The 15,422-nt window shown below is 49.4% G+C and overlaps 2 protein-coding genes across 14 annotated transcripts in view; one reads left to right on the plus strand and one right to left on the minus strand.

Annotated features, from left to right (window-relative positions):
* Positions 1 to 4,557: 4,557 nt before the first annotated feature.
* On the minus strand, positions 4,558 to 9,890 carry DBI (diazepam binding inhibitor, acyl-CoA binding protein). Of its 4 annotated transcripts, none has more exons than XM_025429475.3 (4): positions 9,751 to 9,890; positions 8,629 to 8,746; positions 6,298 to 6,360; positions 4,558 to 4,852 (listed from the first exon to the last, which is right to left on the minus strand). In XM_025429475.3, the coding sequence occupies exons 1-4, from the start codon at positions 9,757 to 9,759 to the stop codon at positions 4,779 to 4,781; spliced, it is 264 nt and encodes an 87-aa protein (XP_025285260.1). In that variant the 5' UTR covers positions 9,760 to 9,890; the 3' UTR covers positions 4,558 to 4,778. The 4 variants fall into 4 exon arrangements, with proteins under 4 accessions (XP_025285260.1, XP_025285249.1, XP_035557930.1 ...); XM_025429464.3 differs by having other exon boundaries at positions 9,398 to 9,762; XM_035702037.2 differs by lacking the exon at positions 9,751 to 9,890 and adding an exon at positions 9,369 to 9,724.
* Positions 9,891 to 9,901: 11 nt separating this feature from the next.
* The window catches only part of C19H2orf76 (chromosome 19 C2orf76 homolog), a 54,905-nt gene continuing 49,384 nt past the window's right edge, over positions 9,902 to 15,422 (plus strand). For 7 of the 10 annotated variants that reach the window (XR_007404022.1, XR_007404023.1, XR_007404024.1 and 4 more), the window contains exon 1: positions 9,902 to 10,026. The gene's annotated coding sequence lies outside the window, so the exon portion shown is untranslated. Of the gene's footprint in view, positions 10,027 to 10,284; positions 10,560 to 15,422 lie in introns of those variants that run through there. The other 3 variants (XM_049097428.1, XM_049097431.1, XM_049097430.1) reach the window with 3 other exon arrangements.

Consider the following 15,422-nt stretch of genomic DNA (forward strand, 5'->3'; position numbering starts at 1 on the left):
TTACTTAGAAAAACCACGAAACAGGGATGCCTGTTTCAAACAGGGTGGCTCAGTGGGTTAAGTGTCTGACTTTGGCTCAGGTCATGATCCTGGGGTCCTGCGATGGTGCCCCTCGTCAGGTTCCCTGCTCAGTGGGGAGCCTGCTTCTCCCTCTCCCCCCATCCTTGTGCTCTCTCTCAAATAAAAAAAGAAAAGAAAGAAAGAAAAATCATAAAACATAAGAAAAAGCTATTGGTTAACTAATTTCTGGTCTTCCAGGGGTTGAGTTGTATCCATGCCAGGGATGTTGTAAAGCAGAGAGGACGGATTCTCTGTTTGGATGACTGCAGAGAGAGCATTCTGTTGCCCTACAGTTTGCAGTTTCCAGCCCTTTCAGGGCAAAGGTGGCATCTGAATGATCATCAAACCCTAGGCTCCTGAAAGAGTTTTGCTTATTTTGCGGTCTGTTCTTAGCTATTCTGTGTTCTTTCAAAAGAGATGTCATGTACAACTGTACAAATAAATAAGAGGAAACATTCTGATATCTTCCTTGGGAGCTGCCAAGGGCAGAGGCGTCTTGCCTTGACCCAGGCCCCCAAGGCACAGCTCTGTGAAAGGCAGCCTCTGCTGGTTATTTTTCCTGGCTTGTCCTCAACTCCTGACATCTGTAATCTAAGTTTAAATACCTTTAGTCATCTGGCTACTTAAACCACCCCCTCACAACTTCCCAGACTGGCTCCCATCAAGTCGGCCATTTCTGGGGACTTCATATTCCCCTCCTCTGGCTTTCCTTCCTCCCTACCCTGGGCAATGGCCTTTAGCTCAACCTCATTTTACTGATGAAGAAACTGAGGCTTACAGAGATGACCTATGTAACTCAGGCAGGGGCTGAGCCAAGTCCCCTACTGGCTCTGATCTACAGCAGTGGTTCTCCAAAGCTTTTGGTTCTTGGAGTTACTCTTGTGCAGAGAGAACATTCTATGACAACCCACACTTATTTGTACAGCTGACTTCTTTCCTATTGAAGCATGGTCAAGGTGGGCAGCAGCAGGCCAGGACCTGTTTGGATGGCGGGGAAGGAAGTATCAAGAGTGAGGATGCACACTAGGGAAGGCCCCCGGGCCTCTAGAAATTGTTTGCCAGGCATCAGGTGAAGTTCTTTACCCATTTTATCAACCATTTTCTAGATGAAGAAAGTGTGTCTCCAAGAAAATCTGTGATCCAGCCCCTGAGAGACCACAGTGGGATTCACAGGGAGGTCCATCACCAAAGGCAGATTGAAGGTAAGCAGTACGACAGGGGGTACTGCGGCTGCCTCACAGGGGAGAGGGTGAAGCCTGGTGCCCTGCCCTGCTCCCCACTGCCTGTCTCATTGGTTTCCGAATGACAGCCTGCATGTGAAGCGTACGTGGACTTCTGCAGCAGCCCGCGGAGCAGGCCCGGCCCGAGGCTACTGGTGACGTGTTCTCAGAACACCACAGCTTCTTACTTTCGGAGAAACCAGTACTACTGCTTTATAGTATGTGTATGTGGAGGCGGGGGAGGTGCTTACAAACCCAGCAGAGGCTCAGAATCACCTGAGAGGACTAGAAAAGTATTGGCTCATTGGTCCCCCTGCACCTCCTCCCCAGCCTGGGAGATGTGATCTGCTTCCCTGAGCCCCTCCTCAGGAAGACTTGCACCATGGGTAGGGGGTTTCCCAGCACCTTCTGTGAGCCTGGTGAGACAAGTGAGGCAAGGGTCATCCTTGTCATTGGATGGGCAGGGGCAATGCAAAGCTGAGTGGCAGCCAGTGGTCATGAGAGACCATGTGATAGAAGGGGACAAGCAGGGCCTTCCTGGACAGAGAGCCCTGGGTCTGGATCCATTCACATCACCTAAGTCTTAATCCCCCCATCTGAATAACAGGTCCAGGAATTCCCATCACAGAGCCTACTGAGGTGTAGTACCTACTTCAAAGCACCGCAGGACTCAATTCACCGAGCAAAGCAATGAACCTGAGAGGGAGGCTCACCCTGCAGGTTCTCAGCAACTGACATCTAAAAACCGGAGGCCGTGCCAATTGTGGGCAGATGGGCCTCTCTGGTCCCATGGTGGTTGTCCCATCTGTATCCACACCTGCATCCACGGGAGGAGAAGGAACATGGAGTAGTAACCTGTAACTGTAGACGGCCAGGCTGCACAGGCTCTATCAGGGCTTCCTGAGGCTGAGGCCCATTCTCTGATGCTGCCCAGCAGCTGTGCAGCCCAAGCACACATCTGCCAGGGCCCGGCTTCCTTTCACAAGCTAGAGTACCGGGTGGGCTCTTGTCCTGCCCACACCCCCTCCAGTGCCACCACAGGGATGATCATTTGCTTCTGGGCTCTGTCCTAGACTCTGACAGACATGGCAAGGGATGTTGCCAGGGACAAGAGTTGGTTTAGAATTGCGGGAGAGGGATCCCTGGGTGGCGCAGCGGTTTGGCGCCTGCCTTTGGCCCAGGGCGCGATCCTGGAGATCCGGGATCGAGTCCCACATCGGGCTCCTGGTGCATGGAGCCTGCTTCTCCCTCTGCCTGTGTCTCTGCCTCTCTCTCTCTCTCTCTCTGTGACTATCATAAATAAAAAAAATAAAAAAAAAATTAAAAAAAAAAAAGAATTGCGGGAGGAAAATCCTGATGGAAGGGTCATGCACCAGGGACCCACTCTGTGGCAGGACTTTCTCAGTGTCATTTCACACTGACCACCGCTGTCCCATGAGTTGTCCTAGGCCTGATCCCGGAGCCAGGTCTGTTTGGAGGAGAACCACGCCCTGGACTCACTGAAGGTGGTTTTTCCTTTGGCTTACCCCTGAAGCAGCCAGAAACTGATCAAAGGGGAGAATCCAGATATGAATATAGGTGAGTGACTCTGGTCTCTACTGCCTCCCTTGGGCTCAGAGGTGCCTGGGAGTTCTGCGGCCTTGGCAGGCTGGTGCTGTGGAGGGGTGGGGGAAGAGCAGAACGGAGGGCCTTCTGCCTCGTATGCCCGCTCACATTAGTGTCTGGGGAAGGCTAACTCCCATCAAATGACATCACTATTCAAGAAGTCACTTTACTTGGGTCACATGTCTCAGTTTTGAACCTTGACCCCATTGGGAGCACCCCCCCACCATCTACACCAGAACTTCTGGGCATCATTTTCCATGTGCAGGCTGGGCTGGCACTGGGCTATCACCATTCTCAGAATCCACTGACACAGATCAATTCTCTGAATGCCTTTGACCATGTCTACTTCCCAGCAGCCACCAGCACCTTTGAGGACTGCCAAATTCTGTACTCTTCATTGGCAAGACTTCTCACTATCCAGTGCCACTTTCCATCAAAGGTATGCTGCCGCCACCCATACCAGACAGTTGCCCTTCCCTGCCGTTCCGGTTTCTCCCATTCCAGCACGGAGCACGCCTGAGGCTGCCTTGTGTGGTGCAGGCACTGAGCCAGGAAGATGTGCGTGTGAATGCTAGCTCTTAGGTTACTCACCAGCTGAGTGGCCTTGGCCAAGTCACTGCACTCTGATGCATCCCTGCACTCTGATGTTCTTCTGGCTGAACTAGGTCTAAGACCAGGACATGGGCTTCGGAGAGAAGAGAGAGCTGGCTGGCCTCAAGGAGCTTCTCCCTTGACCCCTTTTCAGCCTTGCATCCTTACCTGCATAATGGGAACAGCATCTCCTTCCTCACCAAGACTGTGGGAGTGATTGGAGTAGAACATCTAGCAGGGAGGGCCTGCCAATTGTCTTTTTTTTTTTTTTTTTTAAGATTTTATTTATTCATGGAAGACAGAGAGAGAGAGAGAGAGAGAGGAGAGAGAGAGATGTAGGCCAAGAGAGAAGCAGACTCCGTGCAGGGAGCCCAATGTGGGACTTGATCCCAGGACTCCAGGATCACGCCATGGGCTGAAGGGAGGTGCCCAACCGCTGAGCCACCCAGGCATCCCTCTTTATTACTTTCCAACAACCTACACCCAACACAGGGGTCAAGCTCTAGCCTCTCTTCGTGTGACCTTAAACCCTTGCCTTCTGGGTCCTGGTCTCCCCTCTCCCTGCTGAGCACCTGTCTCCCCACTCGGTTTTGTCTGCTGAGCTGCCTAGGGTCTGGCTGCCCATGGGCCTGGGACTGTGGGAATGCTCTTTGGCAGATGCACAGTTTATTCCTGCCTGGGGCTTCTAGCCTTGCTCCTTTGCTCTGGAACTGTGGACTAGAGGGGCTTCAGACAAACCTCAAATACTTGCCAACTTTGCTTTCCTCAGAGCTTGAGGTCAGCAATGTCCCCAGCAGAGGGCTGGCAGTCCTTTGGCCTAAAGTCTCAGCCAGCCCACCTGGTCAGTGTGGCTGGAAGGGGGAGGAAGGGGAAGGAAGGAGGAAGGAAGGCTAGTTCTGTAATCCTTTTCCTCCCCACCAAAGGTATGCTTCAGGCTTGGAAGAGGCAGGCCACCTGCCTTGCACCCCAGCAGAGTAGAGGGCGAGCTCAAACACTTCCAGACACCATCTTTAGAAGAAGGAAGTGAGGAAGAGCGATCAGAACAGAGTAAACTATTTCAAGGACCCAGACTACCAAAGACTTAAAGTAACAAATGCAACTTTAATTGATTTCTGGATAAAAACTACTCAGTGCAGGTCAGTAACCATGGCAGCCCCTACTCTGTTGGAGCCATGTCCTGCATGGTCTTCAGGACCTAGGTTAACGGGCTATTTGCATGATTTCATGTCATCTACAGTATTAGAAAAACAAGGCATTAGATCAGTTTAGACAAAATGCACTGCTGGCAGCCAAATCCAGTTGTTATATTCCGTATTTTTTCTTTAGATCTTCTACTTTGTTGACGTAAGCTTTCATGGCATCTTCCTTGGAAGTCCCTGTAAGAGATCAACAGGATTATTTATAGAGGAGCAACATGGTAGAAAAACAGCAGACTTAAAGCCCAGTTTCTCACCTGTCAAGTAGGGTTTCTATTCCCTGCACCTCACAGACTTGGCCAGAATTCAACTTGAAATACTTAAGGAGTTCAGCCCACAGTGGATGCTCCATAAAGCACTGAGCCCGTTACTGTGTCCAGCTGTCCTGAGGACTGTCATTGGTCTACTGGCCACATGAGTCTCCTAATCTGAGTGAGTGTCAACCTGAGCCCTGGAAGAAAGGCTGGACAATCCAGACAGGTAGGAAAGCTTAAAAGTGGGGAGCGGCAGTGATTTTACTGGTCCTGTGGACTCTTGTGGTTGGCTCTGACCTCTCTCTCTTCGGGGCTGATTTTCTATCAGAGATTTAAGCTGGTGGTGAAAAAGAAAAGCCAGGAACCCTATTCTCCCTGGAGAGAAGTTGTGAGAAAAGTTTTGAGAACTCTGAGCAAAAGCAGCTGGCTTGTGCAGGAAAAGGAGGCAGATCTTCACTTTTACACTGCAGTCCAAAGGGCACAGACCATGTCCCTCAGAGGCAGTAATACCCAGTTTCCTGGATTCTGCAGTGGAGGAGAGACACTGGGGATCGGAGAGCTTTCTGAAGCACTGCAGAGTGCCTGGACGCTGATGTACGAATGGCCAGTGACAATGGGCAGTCAGATGGGCATTCCTGTTCTAGTTACTTGCAAATCCTAGGAGTGTATTTATTGTATTCTGGCCTTTTTTGAATCCCAGGGTTTTTCATTTGCAGGAAGACAGAGGACTTATTCAGAAACTAGCTAGTGAGAACACAAAAGCTGGCAGGCACTTCAGTGCCAACTTTTGGGTCTTGCTGCCGCAGGTGGCACGTGATGAAGTCGGAGCTGGGATACTTCTTGGCTGCTGTTGCTTAGCATATAATAGCTCCATTCATGGGGCCTACGATGTGCCAGCAGCTTGCCACACATTAGCTCATTCCTTTCCTTTATGTGCCTTTCTGGTTGCAAAGGAGCTGGGGAGGGCTGCTTGAGCTGGGGGGGTGGGGGTGGGGATGGGGTCACTGCCTGGCCTTGTGAAGAAGAGGAAGGTATGGGCAGGAAACCACTCCTTCTTGTGAATACATATAAAGCCCAGGCCAACTATTTCACCCCCACTCCACCCCAGTCTGTTTTTAAGTAACCTGGTCCCCAGCCCCTCCTCTCCAGATGATACCACTGCTCAGAGATGGTGTTCTTGGAGAAGGTAGACATGATATTAGGAGAAAAAGTAGGTGGCCCAGTTTTTTTTCCTACTCTGGCCGGGTCAGGCTGGTTTCTAGCATGTGCCTTCATCCACTCTGTTTTCTCTCCTCATCCCTTACACTCCATAAGGGAGAATATTTTATCCCTGGGCTTCACAGACTAGGGAAATGGATTAGGAACAATTACCTTTCAGCTGATTCCAGGCATCCCACTTGGCCTTGCCTCTGAGATCCAACAGCCCAGGCCGTTCTGAAACAAGAGAAGGAAAAGACATTAGATCTGCTTCAAGGTCTAATGGAGAACATTATTGTTCCCTGGCTCTGTTAAGTGGGTCTAACATAGCGGGTTCTGCCTTCAGAAACCCAGATGTACAGAAATCCAAATTTAAGCTCTAGAGAAAACAGGGAGAAAACTGTTCTCATTACTAGGCAGTCTTTGTCTTAAAAGTTAAATAACACCGGGGATCCCTGGGTGGCTCAGCGGTTTAGCACCTGCCTTTGGCCCAGAGCATGATCCTGGAGTCCCGGGATTGAGTCCCACATCAGGCTCCCAGCATGGAGCCTGCTTCTCCCTCTGCCTCTCTCTCTCTCTCTATGTCTACCATGAATAAATAAATAAAAATCTTAAAAAAAAAAAAAAGTTAAATAACTCCAAAATTTCTCCTTTTAAACAAATACTACAACCTTCATAAGGCTTAAACTTCAAATGCTAAAAAGGGAATACCATAAAGCTTCCCTCCCACCCATGCTCTCAGCCACCCAATTTCTCTCCTTCAGTTGTTACTGCTATCAGTTTTCTGGTGACTCTTTCTGTGAACAGTCTGTTCATATCCTGGCCCCATTTTTCTACCAAATTGTTAGTCTAATTCTTGTTAATTTGTGGGCGTCCCCTCACCCCGCCCCAAAGGCAAAGTATTCTTTAGGTTATATCATGATTTTATGCTTCCAGACCTGTCATCAGCGGCACCTGGGAACATACTCACTACTTCCCTGCTGACCTATTTTACTGCCATGCTGAGAAAAAAAGGCAAGAGGAGCAATCTCAGTGCCTGAGGCCTGGACCACGGTGTCTGAGAAACATCAAGGCTCCCCAGGTGCTTTCAGAGAAGCATTCCCAGGGATGCTTGAAAAGGCACCTACAGAGTCATCATGTAGGAAGAGTGAGCACACTCCAACCGCCCTTTTTGTGATGATGGAAATATGCACATTTGCACTAATTCAGGGTCACTGGCCACTTGTGGCACTTGATATGTGGCTTGTACAACTGAGGACTGAGCTCTGGATTTTACTTAACTATTTTCAATTTAAATTTAGATAGCCACACGTAGTAGTGACTATATTGGACAGTGCAGCCCTAGAATGAGCTGATGCCTTCCCAGTCAGGAAGCGACAGATTTCCCGAAGCCAGTCCACATACTCATCATGTAAAAGCAGGGCAGAGGCCAGTGTCTGGGAAAATCTTGTTTGGCAGAAAAGCATCTCAGCCCCTCTGGTCACCCTCACTTCATAGGAGACCTAATGGCCTCCTCCTCCTTAGGAGAATATAGAGTTTATAAACCCAACATAGAACTCACCCTTGCCCCAAAGCCTCTCTCAGCTAAGCCCTTTCTGGTAACTTTGATTTGGCACTGCTCATAATCCTTAGCTCTGGGCACCATTTCCTGCTTCCAGATGGCTGGCAGGCACCCACATGCTCCATCCACTGCCCACCCCAAGTATAGTGGAATTGGCCATACTCACCCTCCTCCTGAACAGAGGAGTGGAGTGACCTCCTTCTAGGCTGCCACGGCCACTGCCTCTGAGTCCCTGCATAGATTGCATCATGCTGTTGCCTCAGTACACACCTGAGCTTCAGGCATTTAGGAGGCAGAATAAAAATTGTCCAAAGCAGGAAAGACTGTATTCAGAATACGGTAGTCTAAACTACGCATCAAAATCTGCACCAAGAGTTTTCAATATGGAAGAAACAGTCAGGAGGAACCATGGTCAGCAAAAACGCTTCTGATCTGCCACAGGAAGCCAGCTGCTTCTCTGCTCCTGATATCTGAACTTGGCCCAGCTGCCAAGTGCTCTGATTTTGATCCTGCCTATCTGGGGTGGAAGTAGTATGGTTCAACAGAGCTGCTACTTGCTGCTACAACAGAGCTGCTACAAAGCTCTGTCTAGTAACAGAGCTGCTACAGAGTTGACAGCTTGGACCACATCTCTTCCAGGCTGGGGTCTCTGCTTCCTCCCAAGCTGATAGAAAATGCTGGTGGTAACTGGTAAAGCCCTTCCAAAACTAGGATTTGAATTCTGGTACCTGAGCCACCAAGAACAGTGCAGGGTCTATGAGCCCCAGTCAGGAACATGATCTTTGGGGGAGGACCCCATGGGCCATTACCATGTCCCACCTGAAGAGTCGGACTCTGGGTGGTTTTGAGTGTGCAGTCCCCACAGATTAAGAGTACTAGCACTCATCAAGGCTGCTGAGCCTGCTTTGATGAGTAGGGGCCTTCCCAAGCTCATCTCAGCATACCTGTGTTTATGTCACCTACAGTTGCTTGTTTGTAGTGGCTGTAGATGTACAACATCTCATCATCTGCTGGCTTGGTCTTGAGGTGCTTAACATCCTCGGCAGCTTTGTCAAACTCAGCCTAAACATGAGGGAGAGGAGAGGGCTAAATAGAGCTCAGTAACGGGGAGAGACGCGTTGGAAAGGCAGCGCTCCTGCCATGCCCGTGAGGAAAAGCAGGGTCTTATCTTCCCAACAGGGCAGGCAGAAAGACCCAGCAGAACGAGGAGGGGCAGCACATCGGTTCACTCGTTTGATGGACAATAGGTACTGGACGCTCTCACCGCACCATGTGCCAGGTGCTAGGAACGCAGTGGTGAAGGAAGCAGGCCAGGAGTGCCTGCAGTAAGCATGTACTTCCCTGAAAAAACCAGCGTGGTCACTGCCTGACCACTCCTGGGTCAGGCCGGGGTCCCTAGAAAGCCCTGCTGTGTGGATAGGGCTAGCACCGCGGGTTCGAATCGGGTGAGAAGGGCACGGGCCTGAGGGCGGCGGTGTCAGCAGCCCCCCGGGACTGGGCGCTCAGCGCTGACCTCTATCCCACTGTTGGGACTGGAGGGAGGTGGGACGAATCGGAGGTCAGGCCTCACAACTCCATCTCCGAAAAGCGGCTGTACTGGAAGAAGGGAAAAGGCCTCTGGGTTATCTGTCCCCAAGCCCTCCCCTTCCTGCCCGCTGCACGCTGAGCCCCTACGTGCCCTGACCTCCAAGCGGTCAGCCGGGACTTCCTTACTTCTCCGCTCCGCATGGCGTCCCTCCTGCTGCCCTGACCTCCCGGATGGAGAACTTCGTCCCCTCGCTCCTTCAGTCCACGGAGCCCTGCGACCTACCGTCTTTCCACCTAGGACCCTCCCCTCCGACCCCTGACCCGGCTTCCCCGCCGAGTCCGCCCCCCGGCAACTTGGCAGCAGCTGCGGGTGCGCAGCGGCGTCCGCGTCCCTAAGTTCCGCTCCCCGGGCCCCGTGCAGGGAGTCGGAGCTGGGCGGGGGCCAGCAGGCGCGGCGGGGCCGGGGGGCGGAGAGCCCGCGGAGCCGTGCCCGGAGGTGCCTCGTCCCCCGCGGCGCCCGGGCGAGGCAAGCCCTCTACCTGAGACATGCTGGCGGGTCGCGAGCCCTCGGGACGGCGGGCGGGGCGGCGAAGAGCAGGAAGCGGCGGCGCAGCGCTCGGCTGGCAGCGCCTTTAGAGGCGCAGCCGCAGGCGGCTCCCGGGCGGCTCCCGGGCCGGCGCCGAGCAGCCAATCAGCAGCCAGCTCCGGCCGGGGGGCGTGCCCAGCGCCGCCGCGCCGCCCGACTCGCCCCAACCCACGTGGGTTTGCTCGCTCGCGCGCTCGCAGTGCGGAGCCGAACGGGACGCCGGGAGCAGGTGGGGGGCGGGGAGGCCGGGCGCCGGGTGGGCGGGGGCCGGAGGGGCCGGAGGGCCGGAGGGGGCCGGAGCCGGGTCGGGGGCCGGGGGCTGGTCGGGGGCCGGGGGCTGGTCGGGGGCCGGGGGCCGGAGAGGGCCGGGGGCGGGGTGGAGCGGGCGGCGGCCGAAGGGCAGAGACTTCTACGGGTCTCGTGTCTCCCGGAAGTCGCGCCTCCGGACGGGTCGCCCCGCGGACCCGGGGAGGGTCCGGAGATGCCCCGGGGCGGCGCCTGCGGCCTGCGCGGTCGGGGGATGCGGGAGCCGAGGCCTGCTCCGCCCGAGCTTGGGGCGCGCTGCGACCGGCCCGCGCGTTTGACCGTGAATTGCTCTACCGGGTGCCGTAGAGCCCGTGCCCCTGTCTTGTCTTAGCAAACGTGACCTGGAGCCGGTTCCCAGCAAGTCTCTGTTGAGCGAGTGGGTCTCCTTCGTTCGTAAATGTTTACTGAGCTCTTTGCTGCCGGACTTGCCCTCGTTTAGACCGTGAGGTCACAGCAGTTAAGGAAACCTACATTCCTGCCACTTACGTTGGGGACGAGAGTGAAATAAGTAGAAACATTGTTAGGGGGTTAGGGAGTTGGAAGTTTACAGTTTTCCACGGGAGGTGGAGGGTTAAGGGAAGACAACACTTGGGAAAAAAAAAAAAAAAAAAAAACCCTCGAGGAGGGGAAGGAGGGTTCCAGGCAGAAAATAAGGGTAGAAGTGTGAGCGAGGAGTGGAGTCAAAGGGTAAAAGAGATGAGACCGCGGAGTTAAAGGGGCGCAGGCCGGCTAGACGATGCAGAGCTTGCGCTTTATAGGAACTTTGGGGATTTTGACTTTTATTTTGAGATGGGAAGCCAGAGGCTGGTAGGCACAGAATGATGAGACTGAGGGGAAGCTCATCTTTGCAAAGCTGTCACGGAGGCTGATGTTCTCTATGGGGACAGAAAGAGCAGCACAGGTGGATGCCAGAATTTGAGGTTGATGAGAATTTTCTGGTGGTTCCAGAGCTGGGTGAAGGGAGGAAATGGATGGAAAATTCTCTGGAGGTCATTCCTCCAATTTGCATCAAGAGGACTAGACTATAAATCCTCTTCCCCTCCCCTCATTTACAGTGACAGGTGTTTAGAAAGAAAGGCCTGGCGGAAGCTTTCAGATACAGCTTCCTAACTAGTGGTAGTCCAGCCTTTATAAAATGGGAAGAAGCGGAGATGCAGTAGCAGACAGCAGATCTGGAGGCTTCAGTCTGTGAATAATTTTGGTAGAGAAAGCAAAGCCAAACAAGTATCAACAAAAAGTTTGGAGTTAAATTTGGGGAGATTACATTTAAATCTTAAGGAATGTAGCCGCCCCCCCCTTCCCCCCCCCCCCCCCCCCCCCCCGCAAAGTGACAATTCAAAGCTGTTCTTTTCCCCCTCTGAGGTACAGATGAAGTCTGGATTCTTTTTTTGTTCCATCATTTAGTGCTTACAGATTTCTTGATGGAAATTCAGATTATTGTCTGTGTGGGTCAGATGTATAGTCAAATGTACCTTAAAGTCCATAGGTTTTAACATTAGGTTATTGTGTTTAGCACACTTGAGAAGATTAGGTAACTCCAACAATGTACTTTATATTCCTCAAATATTGGTTGATGTGATGTAGTTTTGTCTGGACACCGCAGAAAGCAAGGCTAGTGTTTTAACTTGGCAATCGCCGGTTTAAGTGGAGTTGATTTGTTGCTTACTTGTTTGGAATATACTCCACTTTCCTAAAAACAACACCACCACCAACAAACCCATAACCAATTTTCCACATGGTGTTTCTGTGCTGGGGTGAGTCCACAAAAGTTCCTTAATGTAACTTAAGTATGTAGCTAGTAAGGATTGTGGGTCCCAGGGAGCAGGGTGCTAAGTGATTTTCCTTGCTTGCATGGGGCTCATCTTAGGCCAGGTTTTATTTTTTTTATTTTTTAATTTAATTTTATTATTATTTTTTTTAGGCCAGGTTTTGAAATAGCTGAGCATATTCTTCAGCCCACGTCCTGCTTCCTTCCCTCATTCCTCAGGGACTCATTTTGGGTAATTTCCACTTACAGAAATGCTCCCTTAAGGCCTCCATTTACTGTTTCTATTCTAGGCAATTGGAATGACATTTGGCTTTTAAAATAAAGAGATGATAATAAGCCACCGTCTTGAGATTTATTTTCTAAGGTAAATTTTAGAGCATATTGAGGGGTCAATAAATTACGAATTTTTAAAAAAGATTTATTTATTTATTCATGATAGAGAGAGAGAGAGAGAGAGGCAGAGACACAGGAGGAGGGAGAAGCAGGCTCCATGCTGGTAGCCCGACGTGGGACTCGATCCCGGGACTCCAGGATTGCACCCTAGGCCAAAGGCAGGCGCTAAACCGCTGAGCCACCCAGGGATCCCCTAAATTATGAATTTTTATTCCTACATTTCCATAGCATTGGAAAGGAAATTGCTCTTCACATCCTCAGAAAATGCAGGTTCCTCAGCTGTGTTTATATCCTTGCTAGCAATTAGCACACTTTGCAATAATTTTATTTATAATCATTTTTATTCATTTATTCTTCTGTCTGATCTTTCTCCCCTATATGAGCAGGGAAAATAGGGATCACCTTGTATTGGTCAGTACTCTGTCTCAAAGTCCCTGGAACTCGTTAGGCACTGAGCAAATAGCAGGTGATGAATAGAGTTCTTTGCTTTCTCTGAAATGTAGTCATTCTGATTAGCCATGAACTTGGAAACTAAGTTTATTAGAACTGAGGGCAGCCTAGTTGGCTCAGCGGTTTAGCGCTGCCTTCAGCCCAGGGCGGGATCCTGGAGACCCGGGATCAAGTCCCATGTCAGGCTCCCTGCATGGAGCCTGCTTCGTCCTCTGCCTGTGTTTCTGCCTCTCTCTCTCTCTCTCTCTCTCTCTCTCTCTCTCTGTCTCTCATGAATAAATGAATAAAATCTAAAAAAAAAACTGAATGTGCAACTATAGGCTATGGTAAATAGCCTTTAGCCTATTTTAGTAGATGAATTCTGGTGCAGAGACCATGTAATCTCTTTGTGTCACTCCCAGCTGGAAACAGAACACCTGAAATATTAAGGGAAGATGGGGAACCTGATGAGCCCCTATGCAGCCTAATTACTGTCCCCATTCATAGAGATGCTCTTGTCATTGTTGCAACCTGTCCTCACATCCTTGGGATGCCTATTTCAACTACTCACAGCTACTGGGTCTCAATGTAAAGCTAGATGGGCAAAGTATGTTAACAAGTGAAAGCTGTTCATGCCCAGTGGGTGTGAATAGTAGTTTAATATTAAGTTTCTTGATATAAGCTAAACCTCTAATTTCTAAAAGCAACCTAATCATTAAAAAAAAAAAAAGGACTACAGTTACAGTAAAGCTTTACTAGAAGGCAAGGGCTGGAGTACTCACAAATGATGAATTACATCCATTTGGTATTTATTTTCACTTCTTGAAATGTGATTCCTGAGGCAAGACTCAAGCAAAGGTGGGAGGAAATTAGTATGTTTTAAAGGAAAGGAAGCACTTGGAAATACTTCTGGGGTAGGAGGTGGGCAGAGTTGGGGGCGTTTGTTTTGTGAAGGCAGAGTGAGGTAAGAGCTGAGATGGGATGAGAATGCAGCTTGGCTTTTCTCTCCTTTCCCTCTTTTTATTATTTTCCCCCATTTTCTCTTCCTCTGTCTCTTTAACTTTTCTGATGGCATAACTCCTTTTCTGGGGGCCAGGCATCTGCACATCTTAACCAGCCCTTACCCTCTGCCGTTCTTTTGTTCCTTTTGGGTGTTTATATTGGGAGGGCTTGTAGCAAGCTGGGTGTGAGTGAAGCGTGTGTGTGACTTATTTGTGTATAAGCCACTCCTTTCCTGAGTCCTGTTTCTGTCCAGTTAACGTGGTTTGAGCTGAGCTGAGACTTGGAGACCAGGGCTTAGGAGCAGGGGGTTGTGGAGAAGTGTCCTATTCTAGCTGGGAGTAGAGGAGAGAAGACTTACTTAAACTTAAGTAAACATAAACGCTGCTGAGACTCCTGTATCTTGTTTAGAAATACTTAGGATTATGGATAGGAGTAATGAAGCATCTTAGGAAGATATCTTGAGTTCAGTACTGTAGTTCTTATTCAACCTCATTAGAAGTATAAACTCTTCTACATCTACATTTTCATTTTGCCTGTTTCCCTAGCTCCTACTTGCACATGACAGACCCTTGATTAATGCGTTGAAACTAGGTTGTCAGGTGAATTTTCTATTAAGCTTTTTTTTTTTTTTAAGATTTTATTTATTTATTCACAAGAGACACACAGAAAGAGGCAGAGACACAGGCAGAGGGAAAAGCAGGCACCCTGGGGAGAACCTGATGGCAGAACTCAATCTCAGGACCCCAGGACCATGCCCTGAGCTGACGGCAGGAGCTTAGCCACTGAGCAACCCAGGAGCCCCTCCAGTGAGCTTTTTTATTGCCTTTCAACAAGAAAATTAGAAATATTAAAATCTGATGACAGGTATTTTGGCCGATAATACTTTTGGAGATAATGCCATTTTTAAAAACATTATTTTGAGATAATGCACTAAAAACAAACAAACAAAAACAAACAAACAAACGTGGATCCCTGGGTGGCTCAGCAGTTTAGCACCCGCCTTCTGACCAGGACGTGATCCTGGAGTCTCGGGATTGAGTCCCATGTTGGGCTCCCTGCGTGGAGCCTGCTTCTCCCTCTGCCTGTGTCTCTGCCTCTCTCTCTCTGTGTCTCTTATGAATAAATAAATAAAATCTTTAAAAAAAAAAAGAGCTTTTGCAGCTTTATTACTGGTTACATAAACTTGGCCATTATTATGTGGAAGCAAATGGAAAAAAAGTCAAGTAAATACTTGTTTTTCATAGCAGTTCTCAATAAAAATGTTTATATGATGTCTATAAACAGCATCACTTTGATTATAGTGGATGTAGCGTTGTGATAAATTGTTTAATGGGGGGAAAAGCTTTTTATTATTATATTAACTGTGGGTTTATTATATATGGCCTTTATTGTGTCTCCCCACTTCATTGAGAGTTTTTGTTATAAAGAGATGTTGAATTTTGTTAAATGCTTTTCCTACATCTATCAAGATGATCATGATTTTTATCTTTCAATTTGTGGATTTGCTGTATCACATTGATTGATTTGTATAAACTCTTCAAAGTGAGTTAAAGAGACAGAGGAAGAGAAAATGGGGAAAAATAATGTTAAACTATCCTTGCATGCCTAAAATAAATCCCACTTGATTGTGTGTATGGTCTTTTAAGGTATTGTTGAATTGGGTTTGTTAATATTTTGCTTGGGATTTTTGCATGATGCATGTTCATCAAGGATATTGACCTGTAATT

This window comes from Canis lupus, chromosome 19 (genome assembly GCF_003254725.2).
Source record: "Canis lupus dingo isolate Sandy chromosome 19, ASM325472v2, whole genome shotgun sequence".
Classification (NCBI taxonomy): Eukaryota; Metazoa; Chordata; class Mammalia; order Carnivora; family Canidae; genus Canis; species Canis lupus.